At 43.9% G+C, this 22,009-nt stretch overlaps 1 protein-coding gene across 1 annotated transcript in view; it reads right to left on the bottom strand.

Annotated features, from left to right (window-relative positions):
* Positions 1 to 22,009, bottom strand: part of FHOD3 (formin homology 2 domain containing 3) — a 219,512-nt gene that overhangs the window by 35,864 nt on the left and 161,639 nt on the right. Inside the window, exons 19-20 of the mRNA XM_058181693.1 lie at positions 7,542 to 7,661; positions 4,814 to 4,975 (exon numbers count right to left, since the gene is read on the bottom strand). Coding sequence (XP_058037676.1) covers positions 4,814 to 4,975; positions 7,542 to 7,661 — 282 coding nt within the window. The remainder of the gene's footprint in view (positions 1 to 4,813; positions 4,976 to 7,541; positions 7,662 to 22,009) is intronic.

Below are 22,009 nucleotides of genomic sequence, written 5' to 3'. Positions count from 1 at the left end.
CACAGATGCCCAGAGTACAATTTGAGATTTTTTAAAAAAGAGCTTGGTTTTGTTATATATTGGAGGTAGTTTTGTACTTTAATCAAATTAACAGAGAACTTAGGGAAAAACATTAACATTTCATAAAGGTAATCATCAAATTTGAAGTTACAATGGTACTGAAAAAAAGAGAGACTTATGACCTAAGACTGTTGCAGCATCCCCATAATGACATGATCAAAATTTGGAATCTTGGTAATATTTATGATGGTTGAAGTGTCCTGGGGTCACATGATCAGTTTTTTTGATCTTATGACTAGCAAAATCAATGGGGAAGCCAGATTCATTTAACAATCATGTTACTAATTTAACAACTGCAGTGATTCACTTATCAACTGTGTCAAGAAAGGTCACAAAATGGGGTAAAATTCATTTAATTATCTTGCTTAGTGATAGGAATTTTGGGCTCAATTATGGTTGTAAGTTGAGGACTACCTGCAATTATTTTTTAAATTTCTTTTTATCATACCTGATCATTGTATTCCAAGTAAAGGGCCTTTGTGTTATGACACATTTATAATTTTGAATGTTTGTGTCAATGAATCTTATTGCTATAGTTTAACATGGAGAAGCCAAAAAATTCCTCAATAAAATAAACAAGACAAAAATTGTTAAATTCATTAACTATAAAAAGTGTTTAGATGGCAGTATTCCAGAATTTGGCTTATAATACTAAAATAGGAAAGCCCAGTGAAATTTCACTACATACACTGTGTAATTGCTAAACACAGATGCAGTGACAATTGTAGATGTATATAAATTGCAATTATGTTTTTGTTATTATACTAGCTCACGGAATACATGTTCAAAGTGAATTAGGACCATCTTCTTACAAATATATCTCTTATAAATACAAAATTTCAATTATTATCTTTTGTAGAATAAATAAAAAAATCTCTTCAAATAATGCACTAAACTTTTATATTTGACACACGACCTAGAATTAAGTGATGGCAGACAATTTAAGCTATGGATTAGATGTAGGAAGATTTGAATTCACTTTTCAGTAAACTCAGGAACATTATAAAAACAACAATATTTTGAAAAGATTTGTTGAGATTTAGAAACTGTTGACTAAGATTACTAAATTCCAGTAATTCCTTCCACTGTGGTGGAATACTGGTATTCAGTTAGTGATTTACCTCCTATGTTTTTCTTATCTGCTGTGTTTTCTTGATGGTTTTCTAAAATAAAATGATCATATGAGAAAATTGCTAAGGCATTAAATCATTATTACTCTTTTTATTAATGAAACAATAGATGAGTTTCCATGGGGAAGAGGGAGAAAATAGCTTGTGCTCAGAAACTATGAATCAAGGTGAAAGACGTTTCTACCAGTAGGAAAATTTACATGGTCTGCAGAAAACAGACTCTCATGTCAGATTCTAGATAAATTAGAAATGAATCAGAAATGCAATCTAATCATTAAACACAGATGATGATATGAATTTACATAAGCATCATGTCTGTTTGGTCTACGGGTTAAGCTAGCAAGTTAGAAATCAGTAAACAATCAGTTCTAGTCCTGTCTTAGGCATGAAAGCTAGCTCACCTTACATGGTTATTGTTATTGTGGGGAAAATAGAAGAAGGAAAGAGTATTGTGTATGTTTGCCACCTTCATTTGATTGATTAAATGATTGAATAAAAATAAATAATATACAAAGATAAGAGCAACAAAAATGATTAGGGGACTGGAGGCTAAAAGTATATGAAGTATGGTTGCAAGAATTGAGTATGTCTAGTCAAGTAAAAAGAAGGACTAGGAGCGAAATGATAGCAGTGTTCCAATATCTGAGAGCTGCCACAAAGAAGAAGGGAGTCAACCTATTTTCCAAAGCATCAAAAAGCAAAACAAGAAGCAATAGATGAAAACTAATCACGGAGAGAAGCAACCTAGAATTAAGAAGAAATTTCCTGACAGTGGGAACAATTAATCAGTGGAACACTTTGCATTCAGAAGTTGTGAGTGTGCCATTGCTGGAGGCTTTTAAAAAGGGACTAGACAGCCATTTGTCTGAAATGGTACAGGATCTTCTGCTTGAACACGGGATTGGACTAGGACCTCCAAGATCCCTTTGAATTCTATTATTCTGTTAATTTCCAGTACCTGCAAACTGCTTAATATTTTCTAAGGATCAACTAGATCAGGTCAAAACTTCATATAAGGACAATGCCAATGATTATCAGTGGGAAGACTTTCCATTGCTGCTAGAGATTACAATTGATTTCCTAGCAATTTTTCTCCCCCATTTTCTAAAAAAAACACCCCTGAAATGCCATTTTTTGTATCATTTTCCTTAATCACATATACTTTGTCCAATATCCAGTTAAGATCCTATCTGGGATGGAAAGACTTACCAAAAGTGATTTATGCCTTCATCATTACTACAATATGTCTGGCATGAGATTATTTTATCATTGAAAACTACCTTGAATGTGTTAATTGTTATAGAATAAATATCATATACGTTGGTGAGTAACAGCTACTACAGCCATGCAACATCTATATTGCATTTTTCCAGATGAAGGAGAGGTTGTGAGGTATTCTACTTTCACTCTGGACAAATGCTTCTTGTAAGTAAACTACAGAAATGGAAATTTTTGTACAGATAGTCCTCAAGTTATGAATGTAATGTAGCCTGCCCATTCCATCTGTAACCTGAGGATTCGTGGGAGTGAATCTCCCCAAAGAAGTTCCATTTTGGCCAGCAACATGCAGAATGCATTTTTTTGTAAGGGCGAACAACTGCCATGGTGCTGCAAGATTTGTAGTTTCGGGACTTGTTCGTAAACCCTAGGAGGCACTTATCGCATAACTTCGAACATTTGCTAAGGGACCTGGGAATTACCTTTGTTCACTCAAGAACCGAATGGCTGGGAATCATCGGAACTGGTTTCATCTAGGCTCACAAGATAATAAGCTCAGTGGAATCTCATTTCCTACTTATTTTTTGGACTTAATTATTCTACAGAAACAGATATTTTCTTTATGGTAGGGTAAAACCCCTCTTGATGAGTTTCATTTTTCTCTGGATTACAAAACTAAAAGAAGTATTAAAAATTGAAGGTTTTTTTGATAAAAAAATTCTTATATTCTTAACAAGGAGATGATTTAAGAAAATTTGAAGTGGACAAGCAGATAGTTATTTTAAAATATTATTTTAATGAAAGTTTATTTCATTAAATAATGAAATGTCTAATTTTTTGTTTTCTTTTGTTTATTCTATAGACTTCAGGTAACTTTCAAAATAAAAGATTGGATTGGGAGAAGGATGTAGAGACAGAAACAGATAAAGTTTACATAATAAATTCAAGATTTGCAACAACAAGACATATTGTAAGGGGTATTTTGATGTATTTGTGAAGGAAGAAATCAAGAGACAACATTTTACTATAACATTTTAAAACGAGACAAGTGCAGTGAGATTTTTATATGCACAAAGGTGGAAAGATCTGATGCTATCCAAAATGGAGGAATGGAAGATGAAGATGATGGAACTGAAGTGGACAAATTGACTTCTTTCATCAGAAAAAGGATATTATCTTTTGGTCAGCATGATATAAAAAAGATGCTGAGACTCTAGAAAGAGTACAGAGAAGAGCAACAAAGATGATTAGGGACTATAGGCTAAAACATATAAAGAATGGTTGCTGGAATTGGGTATGTCTAGTTTATTGAAAGGAAGGACTAGGGGTAATAGAAATGTTCCAATATCTAAGGAGTTGCCATAAAGAAGAGGGAGTCAACTTATTATCCAAAGCACCTGAAGGCAGGGTAAGAAGCAATAGATGAGTGGAAACTAATCAAGGAGAGAAGCAATCTAGAATTAAGGGGAAATTTCCTGATAGTTAGAACAATTAATCAGTAAAACAACTTTCCTCCAGAAGCTGTAGAGGATGAGATAGGACAACCATTTGTCTGAAATAGAATAGGGTTTCCTATCTGAGCAGGGAGTTGGACTAGAAGACCTCCAAGGTCCTTTCCAACTCTATTATTCTGTCACTATTTTTATTGCTGATTGGAAACCCCTTTTAAAGCTATATGCATGAAGCAGAAAAAAAGGAAACTTAGTTTTGGTTTAGAAAAAAAACCAAATTATTAGAAAAAAAATTAGAAAAAAAATAAGTAATAGAAAAAAATGAGAGTAAATTACCTATTCTTCAGGTTTTCTCAGCTCTAACAGACAGAAGATTGTCCAAAGTATCAATACACTTCTCTAGAAGTTTGTTTGCTATTTTAATCAAATCAAAATTAGTGATATTCCCTTTTAAATTCAATCTGAGATCTTATTTCTTCAAGCAGGTCACCACAATTGTTTATAGGAGTACTGTATATTTACTCTTCTCAAGAAGGTTGAGGCAAAACAATTCGATGATTTTATTTCTACCTTTTTGTCATCTTCATAAACTCGTTAACCATTTTCTTTTTGCTTTCTCTGTTTTCCTTTTATTGTGAAAACATCCAATAGATTATTGATTCAGTTTAGAATTGACAATTTATTAACATTAAATTTTGAAACAATCTGAGCTTAAAAGAACAGATTATATATTTAAAAACCATGAGAAATCTATCAAAGAGAAAAAGGAAAACTGCTATAATCTAAAAATTACAGATGAATGATGTAAACCAATCCTATTTCTAAATTTGTAAGGACTATTTGATAAAAATGATAAAACAGCAAAATGTAAACATTGCATGTAAAGTATTATTTGTTCCTTATGACAATGTACCTACCCTACTATTACAAATTTCTTTGCATTAACTGACATACCTTGGCTGATCTAGTAATGGCTCCAATTTCAGAATAAAGATCTGTGCTATCTGGAAATGTTTCCACCACTATTGTGCATACATGATGAAGAAGAGATTGTTTATGGACTGTGTCTTTGACTTCAGGCACTTTCTCAAGGTAGCTTAGTTCAAAGGCTTTAGTCTGTGTGGAGAAAAGTAAAAAAAAAAGAATAAATTATATATTTGACATTATAGAGTCATAGACTAGAAGGGATACTGGAGGTCTTTTAGTCCATTCCCCTGCTCAAAATAAGAGCCATATACAATCCTGGACAAATGGATGTTCGGTCTTTTTTTGAAAACCTCTATTGATGGAGCACCCACAACTCCAAAAAGCAAACTGTTCCATTGGTTAATTTTCCCTAGTTCCAGGATCTGTCTTTAATAAGCTTCCTCCCTTTGCTTCTTGTCCTGCCCTCAGGTGTTTTATAGAAGAGGACCTCCTCTTCTCTAGGTCAGCCCCTCAAGTACCCAACATCAAAAACATCATCAGAAAAGCACAGCAAAGAATGTTCTTTCTGTGCCAACTCAGAAAGCTCAAACTGCCCAAAGAGCTGAGCTGCTGTTTAACATCTACATGAAGCCGCTGGGTGAGATCATCAGTGGTTTCGGTGTGAAGTACCAGCTGTATGCGGATGACACCCAGCTGTACTTCTCTACACCGGACCACCCCAACGAAGCCATCGAAGTGCTGTCCCGGTGTCTGGAGGCCGTACGGGTCTGGATGGGGAGAAACAGGCTCAAGCTCAATCCCGCCAAGACAGAGTGGCTGTGGATGCCGGCATCCCGCTACACTCAGCTAACCGCAGCTGACCATCGGTGGCGAGTCAGTGGCCCCGATGGAGAGGGTTCGCAACTTAGGCGCCCTCCTGGATGAACGGCTGTCTCTAGAAGATCATTTGACGGCCGCTCCAGGAGAGCGTTTACCAGGTTCGCCTGGTACGCCAGTTGCGCCTTTCTGGACCGGGATGCCCTATGCACGGTCACCACGCACTCGTGACGCCTCGCCTGGATTACTGCAATGCTCTCTACATGGGGCTCCCTTGAAGGGCATCCGGAGGCTACAGTTAGTCCAGAATGCGGCTGCGCTGGTGATAGATGGAGCCCTCGTGGCTCCCGCATGACACCCATCCTGCGCAGACTGCACTGGCTACCTGTGGCCTTCCGGTGCGCTTCAAGGTTCTGGTGACCACCTTTAAAGCGCCCATGGCATTGGGCGGGTTATTTACGGGACCGCCTACTGCTACCGAATACCTCTCACCGACCCGTGCGCTCTCATAGAGAGGGTCTCCTCAGGGTGCCGTCAGCGAGGCAATGTCGTCTGGCGACGCCCAGGGAAGGCCTTCTGTGGGGGCTCCCACCCTCTGGAACGAACTACCCCCCGGACTTCGTCAGCTTTCGGACCTCCGGACCTTCCGCCGCGGGCTTAAAACATATCTATTTAATTGTGCAGGACTGAGCTAGATTTTAAATTTATGGGTTTTAATTGGGTTCTGTTTTTATATTTTAATAACGGGCTTTAGAATAAGTTTTTTAATTGTTTTTATATTGTATTTGTGTTATGTATTTTTAAGTGCCTGTAAACCGCCCTGAGTCCTTCGGGAGATAGGGCGGTATATAAATATGATTAATAAATAAATAAATAAATAAATCCAGTTCTACAGAGGAATTATTGAGTCTGTCACCTGCACCTCTGTAACTTTCTGGTTTGGTTCCGCAACCCAACAAGACAGACACAGACTTCAGAGGATAATTAGAACTGCAGAAAAAACAGTTACTACCAACCTGCCTTCCATTGAGGACCTGTATACTGCACGAATCAAAAAGAGGGCTGTGAAAATATTTACAGACCCCTCACATCCCTGACATAAACTGTTTCAACTCCTACCCTCAAAACAATGCTATAGAATTGTTCTGCACACCAGAACAACTAGACACAAGAACAGTTTTTTCCTGAACACCATCACTCTGCTAATCAAATAATTCCCTCAACACTATCAAACTAGTTACTAAGTCTATTTGGGTTTCCTTCCTTATGATATTTGTACTTATTTTCACTTGCAATTGTACGATTGAGAAAATATTGGTTAATAAGAATTAGTTAATAGTCAGATTTACTACATATTTATCATACACTATTGAATGACTATTTTTTTATTAAATTTTTTAGACAAGATAGAGAGCAAATACGAAAGCTTAATTTGGCTAAATTGTACCTATTTTTTAAATAAGAACCAGGAATGTTGTATTGTTTACAGTTGCTTACATCCCATTCTCTATGACAAGTCTTTAAAGAACTTTGTTTCCAAATAATGACAACAGCCTATTTGGATGGCATTTACAAAAAGATTACCAACTAACACAGTTTATGCATTTGTAATAATTTACAGATGGAAGATATAACCCACTTGACCACTGCAAACTTTATCAGGAACCCAAAGCTAGATTCATTGTACCCTTGTTAATCCAACTAACTCAGTCTAGTTTGGAAGAAAACATTTTCTGTTGTCTGATGAAGATGAACATGTAACAAAAGAAGTTGTATTGTATGCAATGGCCACAAGGAAGATAAAAAAAGCACCTAGTGACAAATAATGCTGTTAATCTTCAAGGGGACTATTTTAAACTGATATGTAATTTTTTTTACCAGTTTTGCTAAATATATAATTATATAATGTAAATAATTTTTTCAATGCAATGCTACTCACATTGGTTCCATTGAGAAAATTTCCAATAGCTAAGAGAGCAGAAAGAATAAATCCAAAGGTAGCATTGTTCTCTAGCTGATCCATTCCTTCCTTCAGGTCCAAAAGTGGTTCTGCAATCTCCTATCATTAACAAAAATAAAAACATGGAAAATATTTTTTACATCAGTTAAATCTTATGAACAGGGACTTTCATTTAACGGTGAATAATTCTTTTATTTATTTTTTTATTTATTTATTTATTATTCGAATTTATATACCGCCCTATCTCCCAAAGGACTCAGGGCGGTTTACAGGCATATAAGACATCAATATCAATATACAAATTAAAATAATCCTTAAAAAACTTATTCTAGCGCCCGAATTATTAAAAATAGAAATATAAATATCAAATATAAATATTAAAATCAATTTAAAACCCCTCTAAATTTAAAAATCTAAGCCAGTCCTGCACAGATGAATAAATGTGTCTTGAGCTCGCGACGGAAGGTTCGAAGGTCAGGAAGTTGACGGAGTCCTGGGGGGAGTTCGTTCCAGAGGGTGGGAGCCCCCACAGAGAAGGCCCTTCCCCTGGGCGTCGCCAACCGACACTGCCTAGCTGACGGCACCCTGAGGAGTCCCTCTCTGTGAGAGCGCACGGGTCGGTGAGAGGTATCTGGTCGCAGTAGGCGGTCCCAGATAACCCGCCCTATGCCATGGAGCGCTTTAAAGGTGGTCACCAAAACCTTGAAGCGCACCCGAAGGCCACAGGTAGCCAGTGCAGCCTGCGAGGATGGGTGTTATGCGGGAGCCACGAGGGCTCCTCTATCACCCGCAGCCGCATTCTGAACTAACTGCAGCCTCCGGATGCCCTTCAAGGAAGCCCCATGTAGAGAGCGCAGTAATCCAGGCGAGACGTCACAGGGCGTGAGTGACCGTGCATAGGGCCTCCCGGTCCAGAAAGGCGCAACTGGCGCACCAGGCGAACCTGGTAGAACGCTCTCCTGGAGACGGCCGTCAAATGATCTTCTAGAGACAGCCGCTCATCCAGGAGGACGCTAAGTTGCGCACCCTCCATCGGGGCCAATGACTCGCCACCGATGGTCAGCCGCGATTTAGCTGACTGTACCGGGATGCCGCATCCACAGCCACTCTGTCTTGGAGGATTGAGCTTGAGCCTGTTTCTCCCCATCCAGACCCGTCACGGCCTCCAGGCACCGGGACAGCACTTGATAGCTTCGTTGGGGTGGTCCGTGTGGAAAAGTACAGCTGGGTGTCATCCGATACAGCTGGTACCTCACACGAACCCACTGATGATCTCACCCAGCGGCTTCATGTAGATGTTGAACAGAAGGGGCGAGAGGATCGATCCCCGCGGCACCCACAAGTGAGGCGCCCGGGCCGACCTCTGCCCCTGTCAACACCGACTGCGACCGGTCGGAGAGATAGGAGGAGAACCACCGATAAACGGTGCCTCCCACTCCCAATCCTCCAACCGCGCAGCAGGATACCATGGTCGATGGTATCGAAGCCGCTGAGAGGTCTAATAGGACCAGGGCAGAGGAACAACCTCATCCCTGGCCCTCCAGAGATCATCCACCAACGCGACCAAAGCCGCCTCCGTGCTGTAACCGGCCGGAAACCGACTGAACGGGTCTAGATAGACAGTTTCATCCAGGTGTAAGGAAACTGATATGCCACCATACTCTACAACCTTCGCCGCAAGGTTGAGACCGGACGATAATTACCTAAAACAGCCGGGTCCAGGAAGGCTTCTTGAGGAGGGCCTCACCACCGCCTCTTTCAAGGCGGCCGGAAAGACACCTCCACCAAAGAAGCGCCAGAATCGCCTGAGCCAGCCTCGGGTCACCTCCTGAGTGGCCAGCACCAACCAGGAGGGCACGGGTCCAGTAAACATGTGGTGGCATTCAGCCTCCCAACAACCTGTCCATGTCCTCGGAGCAACAGGGTCAAACTCATCCCATAAAATGTCACCAAGACCACCCTCAGCCGTCTCACCCGTATCACCGCAATCTTGGTCCAAACCATCCCGGTTGAACGATTTTATCGATAGATAACCGTTAAACTCCTCAGCACGCCCCTGCACGGGTCATCCCGCCCCCTGGTGTAGGAGGGAGCGGGTCACCCAAACAGGGCGGCTGGGCGGTTATCTGCCGATGCAATGAGGAGGAGGCGAGCTACGCCTCGCTTCCTCAATGCCACTAGGTAAGTCCTAGTATAGGACTTCACTAGTGTCCGATCAGCTTCTGAACGGCTAGACCTCCAGGAACTCTCTAGGCGCCTTCTCCGCGCTCATCCTCTCAGCTCCTCGGAGAACCAAGGAGCCGGTTGGGACCTGCGCCGGGTCAGAGGCGCAAAGGCACGACACGGTCTAAGGCCCCGCCGCTGCCCGCTCCCAGGCCGCAACAAGTTCCTCAACCGAGCCGTGAGCCAGACCCTCAGGAAATGGCCCAAGCTCCGTCCGGAACCCATCCGGGTCCATCAGGCGCCTGGGGCGGAACCAACGAATCGGCTCCGCCTCCCTGCGGTGGTGAATGGCGGTCAGAAAGTCAGGCGAAGAAGAGAGTGATCTGACCATGACAAAGGTTCAATGACTATTTCCTTCAAGTCCAGATCTCTCAACCACTGACCAGAGAGAAAAATCAAGTCCAGAGTGCCACCCCCAATGTGAGTAGGGCCATCAACTACTTGGGTCAGGTCCAAGGCCGTCATGGAAGCCATGAACTCCCGAGTTGCCGTCGATGGCGAGCCGGAAGATGGCAAGTTAAAGTCCCCATGACTAAAAGTCTGGGGTCTCAACTACCACCCCAGCCAGCACCTCCAGGAGCTCGGGCAGGCGGCTGTCACGCAGCAAGGAGCCAGGTGCGTGACCAGCAAGCCCATCTGACACCTATGACCCCACCTCACAAAGAGGGATTCACACCCGGCAATCTGAGGTACAGTGGTCTCCTCGGCTCTAGACTCTCTAATCACAACCGCCACCCCACCACCCTACCCTGGGCCTCGGCTGATGGAATGCACGGAAACCGGTGGGCACATCTCGACCAAGGGGCACGCCTTCAGTGCCCAACCTAATATCCATGCACCCCTGAATCTGATCATGTATTAGGGGCCTTGACCACGGACCGTGCGTTGCATAACATCAGAAGGCCCAGGCTCTGAGTCTTGACCATCCGGGAACGGAGAAGGAGGGGATCGGGCGCGCGATCGCCTGCAGACATCGGAGCCCGCCCCCAAAACGATGCGGTCCCCCCCTTCCGCCATATCTGCCCCTCCCACTTACCGTGCAAATGGAACCACCCTCACCAAAGGAACGTAATCCCCCTATAACCTCCGACCCATTACGCCACGAGCATGCGCAAGGACTGGCTCCCCACCGACGGGCTACTCCCAATACCCACCTAACCTCCCACCCCCTCCCGACGGGTTCTCTCCCCACTGCTGACTTTTGCCATGGCCTGCCAAAATGCCGTAATTATCATCAACGGCTTACCTCTTCTTGGGTTGCTCTTTCCATCAGCGACTGAGAGGCGGCTTGGCCTGGACATTTTCAACAGCAGCACTATGGGAGACAGATCAGGAATGCAAGTAAAAATAGACAAGAAATTGCTAAAAGACAACCTATTCACTTTAGATGAGGGTAAATTATCACCAAGACAGGATTTACATTCTAAGGTACTTAAGAACTGGCAGATGCGAGCTCGGAACCTCTGAACAAAATATTTCAGATTTCCTGGAACATGGGGGACGTGACAGAGGAAAGAGTTGATATGATTCCAAGTCTTCAAGAAGAAGTAAGGGTAGATTCAGGAAAGTACACCAATCAGGTTGATATCAATATGGGAAAATTCTGAAAAGATAATCAAGCAGTGAATTTGTGAGCACTTACAAATGAACAAGGTGATCATTAGTATCCAACATGGGTTTGTTAAAAATAGGTGATGCCAGATAAACCTTACTGCCTTCTTTGCTAAAGTGACTAAATGAATGGATCAGGAAATGCTATGGATATAATTTACTTGGACTTCAATAAGGCATTTGACAAAGTAGACCACAGCCAACTTCCTGGTAAAATGGAATAATTTGGAATAGACAATATCACCACCAGAGGGATTCACAGTTGGCTGATCAATCACACTCAATGTATAGTTCTCACTGGAACTAGATCTAATGGATGTGAGGTACTTCAAGGTTCTGTTTTGGGCCCATTGCTTGACATTGTCATCAATGATCTAGACTTCTTCTGCGCATGCGCGTTATGGCGGCGTCTTGAGCTTTGTGGAGACGGCGGCTGGAAGTCCTTGGGCCGCAATGCCGTTCCGCCGGTCGCCTGGCTGCTTGGTCTCTGGCTCCGGTTTTATGATCTCTCCGGCCGCCGAGAGCAAGGTCTTTGGACCTCATTGAACTCTCGGCTGCTGAGTACAGAGCTGGAGTTCTTAAACAAGCAGCAGATGGCGGTGGCCATGTTGGAGGGGGGTGCGAGGAGACGCCCAGCCTGACTCAGCTGTTTTTCGGCCGTTTTCGGCCGCGGATATCATCAAAGGCTGGGGAGCGTGCCGAACACCGACGGAGGACACCGACGGCGGTATGCTGTGTACTGGGTGTTGGGCCGCAGGTAACATCGGTTGCTGGGACGGGACCCGCATGGGCATGAATATCACCCCGCCCTCCCCTCATGGGCCGGAACATCGTTCTTTCCCCACTGCTGACTTTTGCCATGGCCTGCCAAAATGCCGTAATTTCATCAACGGCTTACCTCTTCTTGGGTTGCTCTTTCCATCAGCGACTGAGAGGCGGCTTGGCCTGGACATTTTCAACAGCAGCACTGTGGGAGACAGATCAGGAATGCAAGTAAAAATAGACAAGAAATTGGTAAAAGACAACCTATTCACTTTAGATGAGGGTAAATTATCACCAAGACAGGATTTACATTCTAAGGTACTTAAGAACTGGCAGATGCGAGCTCAGAACCTCTGAACAAAATATTTCAGATTTCCTGGAACATGGGGGACGTGACAGAGGAAAGAGTTGATATGATTCCAAGTCTTCAAGAAGAAGTAAGGGTAGATTCAGGAAAGTACACCAATCAGGTTGATATCAATATGGGAAAATTCTGAAAAGATAATCAAGCAGTGAATTTGTGAGCACTTACAAATGAACAAGGTGATCATTAGTATCCAACATGGGTTTGTTAAAAATAGGTGATGCCAGATAAACCTTACTGCCTTCTTTGCTAAAGTGACTAAATGAATGGATCAGGAAATGCTATGGATATAGTTTACTTGGACTTCAATAAGGCATTTGACAAAGTAGACCACAGCCAACTTCCTGGTAAAATGGAATAATTTGGAATAGACAATACCACCACCAGAGGGATTCACAGTTGGCTGATCAATCACACTCAATGTATAGTTCTCACTGGAACTAGATCTAATGGATGTGAGGTACTTCAAGGTTCTGTTTTGGGCCCATTGCTTGACATTGTCATCAATGATCTAGACTTCTTCTGCGCATGTGCGTTATGGTGGCGTCTTGAGCTTTGTGGAGACGGCGGCTGGAAGTCCTTGGGCCGCAATGCCGTTCCGCCGGTCGCCTGGCTGCTTGGTCTCTGGCTCCGGTTTTATGATCTCTCCGGCCGCCGAGAGCAAGGTCTTTGAACCTCATTGAGCTCTCGGCTGCTGAGTACGGAGCTGGAGTTCTTAAACAAGCAGCAGATGGCGGCGGCCATGTTGGGGGGGGTGCGAGGAGACGCCCGGCCTGACTCAGCTGTTTTTTGGCCGTTTTCGGCCGCGGATATCATCAAAGGCTGGGAAGCGTGCCGAACACCGACGGAGGACACCGACGGCGGTATGCTGTGTACTGGGTGTTGGGCCGCAGGTAACATCGGTTGCTGGGACGGGACCCGCATGGGCATGAATATCACCCCCTCCTCCCCTCATGGGCCGGAACATCGTTCTTTCCCCACTGCTGACTTTTGCCATGGCCTGCCAAAATGCTGTAATTTCATCAACGGCTTACCTCTTCTTGGGTTGCTCTTTCCATCAGCGACTGAGAGGCGGCTTGGCCTGGACATTTTCAACAGCGGCACAGCGGCACGCTGTGGGCCCAGCGGTAAAATCTGGCGGCTTAGTGGTGGCGGCATGGACGGCATTGACGGCACTGGCGGCATAAATTTCGTTCCTATTATCGTACTGCACGGGTCTTTGTCCCGTGATGGTGCGTTGCCGGGAACCCGAGGGAGACCTTTTTATTCCGGCTATCGACTTTTTTCATCTTAGCAGCCGAGGAAACAACCGAGGGAATATTACTATGCCAACCTCCGAGAGGGAGGCCGTTAGATCGGGACCGGACCTCCGGATCCCTTGGTTGTTCTGGACCCTTTGGATCTTGGGTTATCTCTTTTGGTACCAGAGACTTCTACGGACTATGACCCATATGGCTGACTATTTAATGTCGGGTCTTGGCGATCTATTGGTACGACTGGAACATCTCCGCCGGCTAGGGATGGACATCCTTCTGCTGTTTTATTGACTATTTCTCCATGAGATACTCGTCTGCCGAACTATTACGACTGCGAGGTTCCCCCGCCTCGCAGGAATGACCCTCCAAGTTATCGAGGGCTTACCTTAACGAAGGGTCTTGGGACCCAGAGAGGTGGCATGCGGCCAAGAAGAATTTGTGGGGTTTTTTAAATAGATTTTTAAATAAGGGTTTTTTAAGGGGGGGGGAGGGATTTGACGGGTGGGGGAGAGAACCCGTCGGGGAGGGATCCAGCCCCTGTGCTTGTTCGCAGCACTACTACATCTGGTCTGAAGGCAGTGGGGGAGGGTTCTGTTCCAGGACTAGAGGGTTGTTCAATCTGTACGATAAGTGGGAGAGGCAGATATGGCGGGGGGGGGCGTATCGAGAGTTGGGAGCACGTGCTCGATGTCTGAAAGCGATCACGTGCTCCGGCCCCTCAGTCCCTACCCGTTCCTCGGGCGGCCATGATCCTCAGAGCTTGGATCTTCGGTTGATGTTATGTAATGCCCGGTCCGTGGCTAATAAAGCTCCCCTGATTTGCGATCTTATTCAGGGGGAGTCCGCGGACCTTATGGGCATTACGGAGACCTGGTTGGGTCCAGAGGGGGGGGGGTTCCCCTTGTTGAGCTGTGCCCTCCAGGTTTCCGAGCATTTCATCAGCCGAGGGCCCAAGGTAGGGGTGGGGGGATGGCGGTTGTCATTAAGGAAGATCTAGAGCCGAGGGAGGCCACTGTTCCTCAGATTGCCGGCTGTGAATCCCTCTATGTGAGGTGGGGCCATAGGAATCAGTTGGGCTTGTTGATCGCATACCTGGCTCCTTGCTGCGTGACCACAGCCCTGCCCGAGCTGTTGGAGGTACTTGCCACTGTGGCGGTTGAGACCCCCAGACTTATAGTCATGGGGGATTTCAACCCACCATCAGCTGGCTTGTTATCGACTGCAGCTCGGGAGTTCCAGGCTTCCATGACGGCCTTGGACCTGATTCGAGTAAATGATGGCCCTACACACATGGGGGGAGGCACGCTGGATCTGATTTATATCTCTGGACAGTGGTTAAATGATCTGGAACTAGATGATTTAGTAACAGAACCGATGTCATGGTCCAATCATTTTCTCCTTCGCCTAGACTTCCGAACCGCCACTCACCATCGCAGGGAGACAGAACCTATACGTTGGTTCCATCCCAGGCGCCTGATGGACCCTGAGAGGTTCCTGACGGAGCTTGGGCCATTCCCTGAGGATCTGGCCCACGGCACGACTGAGGAACTAGTCGTGGCCTGGGAACAGGCCGCGGCTGGGGCCTTGGACCGTGTCGTGCCTTTGCGGCCTCTGCCCCGGCGCAATCTCGTCCGGCCCCTTGGTTCTCCGAGGGGCTGAGGGAGATGAAACGCCGGAGAAGACGTCTAGAGAGCACCTGGAGGTCCAGTCGTTCCGAAGCTGATCGGACACTAGTTAGGTCCTATTCTAGGACCTACCTAGTGGCAATGAGGGAGGCGAGGCGTTCCTACGCCTCCACCCTCATTGCGTCGGCAGATAACCGCCCGGCCGCCCTGTTTCAGGTGACCCGCTCCCTCCTTCATCAGGAGGTGCGGGATGACCCTTTGCAGGAATGTGCCGAGGAGTTTAGTGGTTATCTATATGATAAAATCGCTCAGCTCCGGGATGGTCTGGACCGAAATTGGGATGATCCAAGCGAGAGAGAGGAGGCACGTCTTGTCGAGTCTGTTTGGGATGAGTTTGACCCTGTGGCTCCGAGGACGTGGACAGGTTGTTGGGAGGCTTCACGCCACTACATGTTTACTGGACCCGTGTCCTTCCTGGCTGGTACTGGCCACTCAGGAGGTGACACGAGGCTGGCTCAGAGGATTATCAACGCTTCTTTGTTGGAAGGGTTTTCCTGCCGCCTTGAAAGAGGCGGTGGTGAGACCCTCCTCAAGAAGCCCTCCCTGGACCCAGCTATTTTGGGTAATTATCGTCCAGTCTCCAACCTTCGCTTCGTTGCGAAGGTTGTAGAGAGTGCTGTGGCGCGACAGCTACCCCAATACCTGGATGAAGCCGTCTATCTAGACCCGTTCCAGTCCGGCTTCCGACCCGGATACAGCACGGAGACAGCTTTGGTCGCATTGGTGGATGATCTCTGGAGGGCCAGGGACAGGGGTTATTCCTCTGCCCTGGTCCTATTAGACCTCTCAGCGGCTTTTGATACCATCGACCATGGTATCTTGCTGCGCCAGTTGGGGGGATTGGGAGTGGGAGGCACCGTGTATCGGTGGTTCTCCTCCTATCTCTCTGACCGGTCGCAGACGGTGTTGACAGGGGGGCAGAGGTCGACCGCGAGGTGCCTCACTTGTGGGGTGCCGCAGGGGTCGATCCTCTCGCCCCTTCTGTTCAACATCTATATGAAGCCGTTGGGTGAGATCATCAGTGGCTTCGGGGTGAGATACCAGCTGTACGCTGATGACACCCAGCTGTACTTTTCCACCCCGGGCCACCCCAATGAAGCTGTTGAAGTGCTGTCCCGGTGTTTGGAAGCCATACGGGTCTGGATGGGGAGAAACAGGCTCAAGCTTAATCCCTCCAAGACGGAGTGGCTGTGGATGCCGGCACCCCGATTCAGTCAGCTGCAGCCGTAGCTGACTGTTGGAGGCAAGTTATTGGCCCCAAAGGATAGGGTGCGCAACTTAGGTGTCCTCCTGGATGAACGGCTGTCGTTTGAAGATCATTTGACGGCCGTCTCCAGGAGGGCCTTCCACCAGGTTCGCCTGGTTCGGCAGTTGCGCCCCTTCCTTGATCGGGATGCCTTGTGCACAGTCACTCATGCGCTCGTTACCTCTCGCTTGGATTATTGTAATGCTCTCTACATGGGGCTCCCCTTGAGGTGCACTCGGAGGCTTCAGTTAGTCCAGAATGCAGCTGCGCGGGTGATAGAGGGAGCTACGCGTAGCTCCCACGTAACACCGCTCCTGCGCAGACTGCACTGGCTACCTGTGGCCTTTCGAGTGCACTTTAAGGTTTTGGTCACGACCTTCAAAGCGCTCCATGGCTTAGGGCCTGGGTACTTACGGGACCGCCTGCTGTTACCGCATGCCTCCCACCGACCCGTACGCTCTCACAGAGAGGGACTTCTCAGGGTGCCGTCCGCCAAGCAATGTCGGCTGGCGGCCCCCAGGGGAAGGTCCTTCTCTGTGGGGGCTCCCACACTCTGGAACAAGCTTCCCCCGGGTTTACACCAAATACCTGACCTTCCGCCGCGAACTGAAGACACATCTTTTCATTCGCGCGGGGCTGGCTTAAATTTTATCGATTTTAAATTTTCTATTATTAATTTTAATGGGATTTTAGTTTTATATATTTTAAAGTTTTTTAGGCCAATTATAAAATAAGTTTTTTAACTTGTATTTTAAATTGTATATTGTATTGTCTGTTTTTTACTCTTGGCTGTACACCGCCCTGAGTCCTTCGGGAGAAGGGCGGTATAAAAATCGAATAAATAATAATAATAATAATAATAATAATAATAATAATAATAATAATAATAATAATAATAATAATAATAATAAAGATGAGAAGACAGAAAACAACTTAGAACAATGGAGTTGGAAGTGACCTTGGAGGTCTTATAGTGAATGACTGGCTCAATCAGGAGACCCTATACAGTTCTGGATAAATGACTATCCAATCTCTTCCTGAAATCCTCCAGTAATGGAGCGTTCACAATTTCATCAGGCAATCTGTTCCAATGATTGATTGTTTTCACTGTAAAGACATTTCTCCTTAATTCTGGGTTGGATCTCTATTTGATAAATTACTTCTTCTCCTGTCTCCAGGTGCTTTGGAGAATAGGTTAATACTCCCCGCCCCCCCAGTGACAACTCCTCAAATTTTGGAAGACTTCTATCATGACACCCCAGTCCTTCTTTGTTAAACTAGATGTATCCAGTTCCCACAACCATTCATTGTATGGCTTAGTCTCCAATTCCATAATCATCTTTGTTGCTGCTTTCTGAACTTTTTCTAGAGTGTCAGCATCTTTTTTGTATCATGGTGAGCAGAAGTGGATGCTGCATTTCAAGTATGGTCTTATAAGTGTAGTATAAAATGGTACTATTACTTTGTTTCATCTTCATATTTATCCCTCTACTATACTGTCTTTTTTTGACAGCTGAAACACACTGCTGGCTCATACTTAAGTGGCTGTCCAGTAAGATATCTACTTTGGTTTTTCTTGCGTACGTGTAAGACCTTACTTTTCTTATGATTCAGTTGCATTTTGTTGAATAGTATTCAAGTCTTGTTTCTATATTTTGAGTTTATCTTCTAAAGTGTTGGCTACAAATAGTCCTCAACTTATGACTATAATTGAGCCCAAAATTTCTGTTGCTAAGCGAGACATTTGTAAATTAAGTTTTGCCTATTTTATGACCTTTTCATTTCCAATTTTTAAATGAATCACTGCAGTTGTTAAATTAATAACAGAGCTGCTAAGTGAATCTGGCTTCCCCATTGACTTTGTCATAAAAGGTAATCACATGACCCAAGGACAATGTTAAGTGTCATACAGTTGCCAATCATTTGAATTTTGATCATGTGACCATCTGGATGCCCAATGATTATGTGAAAAACAGCCGTAAATCACTTCTCTCAGTACACCTATAATTTTGAACAGTTACTAAATTAATTATTTTAAGGACTATCTGTGTAGTCCAGCTTGGTGTTGTCTGCAAATCTGATGAATTCCCCTTCTGCCCCTCATCTAAATAATTATTTAATTATAATTAAATACCCTACTGTGTGCTGTCTTTTATTTTAGATGCGTGCTTTGTGCTGTTGGTCAACTAGTTACGACTCCATCTCTTGGTGATGCTGTGTATCTCAGTTTTGTCTTACCAAGAAATAAGCTGTGGTCTACTTTGTCAAATGTCTTACTGAAGTCTAAGTAAACAATGTCCACAGTATTTTCCGATTCACCAATTTAGACAGTTTGTCAAAGAATGCAATAAGATTTGTCTGCTATGATCTGTTTTGACATGTTGGCTTCTAGTAATAGCAGTACTTTTTCCAAGTGTTTGAAGATCCATTGTTTAATTATGTCTGTAGATCTGCAAAAATAGGAAAAGCATTGCTTACTAGAAACCAACATGGGTCTGTCTCTTGAAAAAGCACCTTTGGGACATTGCTTATCTTTTCCTAAATTGCTTTTCTTTGCTGCAAAGGCTGCATTTCTCTGAATCATTAACCATTAGCTGGTAGTGATAAAAGATTACTTGTTCTTATATACAAGTTATATGAAAATTAGATGAAGGTGCAATGTAATGTCCACAAACACTGAACCAAAGAAATTCCTGTTAAGAGAGGAGTGAAACAAGGATGTATGCAGCTGCCTTTCTTTTATATATCCATATCTATATATCTGTATATCTTTATCTCTATACACACACACACACACACACACACACACACACACACACACACACACACCCCTTCTTAGAGACAAAATGAATAATCCATCTCGTCATCCGTCAAAATTGGAAAATAGACACTTTTCTGTTTTGTATACAGATAATACCGTGCTGCTGTCTCACACACAGATTGGGCAGAAATGGGTGCTGCATATACTAGTGAGACTGTCAAGAAGAATGGCTAGAAGCTAATTACTCTAAATGGTCATCTGTAATGCAACTTGGATGCTGCTTGATGTAAGAAGTGGGAACAATACATAGAAGCAATAAATTTCAGTAAATCCAGAAGAAAAGCTTGGAGCCTATTAAGGAAACTAAGTGGTGCCAGATATTCCACATGACAACCAATGCGACTCCTGACCAAACAGCCTCTCAAGTCGTATCTCTCTCCAAAACTCCCAAGGATAAAAAGGCAATCTACTCTCCTCAAGAGTACTTTTAGCTTTTTGGCAGTTGGGCTGAATGCATTCCAAGTACTCTTGTCCCTTCTCTATAAAGGAAATTGACACTGCCATTGGTAGTCCGAAATGTGGTAAACTACCAGCTTTTGATGGCATTCATTCAGAATTCCTGATAAACTCTGGGAGGCACACGTGGGATTGGATTGGTAAATTCCTTTCTGATGTAGTTTCCAATGGCTGCCACCTACCAGAATTAAAAAACCCCCCAAAAATATCAATTCTAAAACCTGGCAAACCACAAGGCAGACTCGAAAGCTGTTAAATCATCCTTTTGGATTAAGTATAAACAGAATAGTTCCCATAATAGATGAATATTTCCCTGTGGAACAAGCCGGCTTCTGGAAAAACTGGAACTATGTAGAATAGTTGCTAAGCCTAACAGTCTATATTGAAGCAGGATTCCAATAGGCCTAAAACTAAAGCCATGTTCGCAGACCTAACTATGGCATACAACAGTTTGGAAGGACGAATTGTTATTCAAATTGTGCCATATTATCCCCTGCAAAAATTTCTGTTGACTAATTAATAACATGTCCAAGCGATAATAATGGGGGATAACATAAATAAGGTAAAAAGATTAAACAATTGCCTCCCACAAAATTCTATAATGGCACCTACACTATTCAACTTATACATATCAGATATCCCTGTGACATTGAAGGCACACAAAGTTGGATACACTGATGATTTGGCTATAGCAGTACAAGAAAAACACATTGAGGTGGTCGATAGCCTCCTGTCCAAAGACCTTAAGATCTTGAAAAAATTCTTCAGAAAGATTGGAGACTTTCTCCTATGGCAGCAAAAGGGTAACTACTGTATATGCTTTCACCTTAACAAATGAACAAGGCGAAATGAAGAAGAAGAAACAATCCATTTCCTAGTAGTGGACAATTGTCCTAACCATCCCCATCTTACAAATATGAAACTGAAATTCTTGCCCCCAAACATTATTATCAAAAATTCAACCTCTTGACCAAGGCATAATCAAAACATTCAAAATGCACTATCAAGCCCAGCTTCTGCAGTGGGTCACTGATAAAATGCAAACCTATAGTCTGTCTGCAAAAACAAAATCCTAACTCTAACTCTAATCCTAACCTGGACCCAGAAGCAATTTTCCTATCACTACTGATCAAGGTACAACCCAGTGGAAAAGTGCTGAAAGCAACTGATGAAGCAGAAGAATTAAGTGAGGAGAACACAGACATTGCAGATATTCTGAAAGAAGAGAATTACTCAGTCATTTGATAATGCAGTTAAAATAATTTGCCGTGGAAAAATGCCCAGGTATGTCAGTATTGAAAGTGCTTTCTCTGCCTACCTTCATAATAAGAATAAGAAACAGAATAAAATTGACTTTTTTTCAGAAAAAATTATTAAACCTTGAGAAAACAATACATATGTAAATGTATGGATTTTATATTATACAGAATTGTATGAATTATTTTCCTGTGTTTTCACTATGTGTGTTTCTGTAAGACATTCTCTAATAAAAGCTGAACAATAAAATGAGACACATGTACCTATCAGCAGAGTACTTGCATATGTTGACTACCTCCGTGTATTGACCACTTTCTTTCAATCCCTTGGGTGGTCAACTTTCAGAGGTTTTATTGTATTTTAGAAATCCTAGAAAACTCCCCTCCCCCTTGATGGTGTTCTCTCTCTGATGAACAGTTGATTTTGCAAACAAAAGTGGTTATTTGGTGGCTTTTTGAAGGGGAGACTAGGAAGGACCCAAGATGATCTTTCAACGATTATAAACAAATTGAAAAGAAGGGGTCCTGGATGCCTGCAATTCTTGGCAAGGAATGATTGGAAGTTTTGGTCTCTTGCTGGTTTTCCCTTCAGCTTTTTCTTAAGCACGACTGGGTTTTAATTGCACTTTTTGGAAGCTTTGCAATCTTTTGATTTATGACTACTTGATTTCTGACCTATTTTATTACTCCTTGCTGGACTTTTTCATTCCCCTCCTGCTCTTTCATAGTTTATTATAGAATTTTAAACTATTGTTTAGCTTTAAGGA

This window comes from Ahaetulla prasina, chromosome 4, assembly GCF_028640845.1.
Source record: "Ahaetulla prasina isolate Xishuangbanna chromosome 4, ASM2864084v1, whole genome shotgun sequence".
NCBI classification, from domain to species: Eukaryota; Metazoa; Chordata; class Lepidosauria; order Squamata; family Colubridae; genus Ahaetulla; species Ahaetulla prasina.
This window is presented reverse-complemented; position numbering and strand designations above follow the sequence as displayed.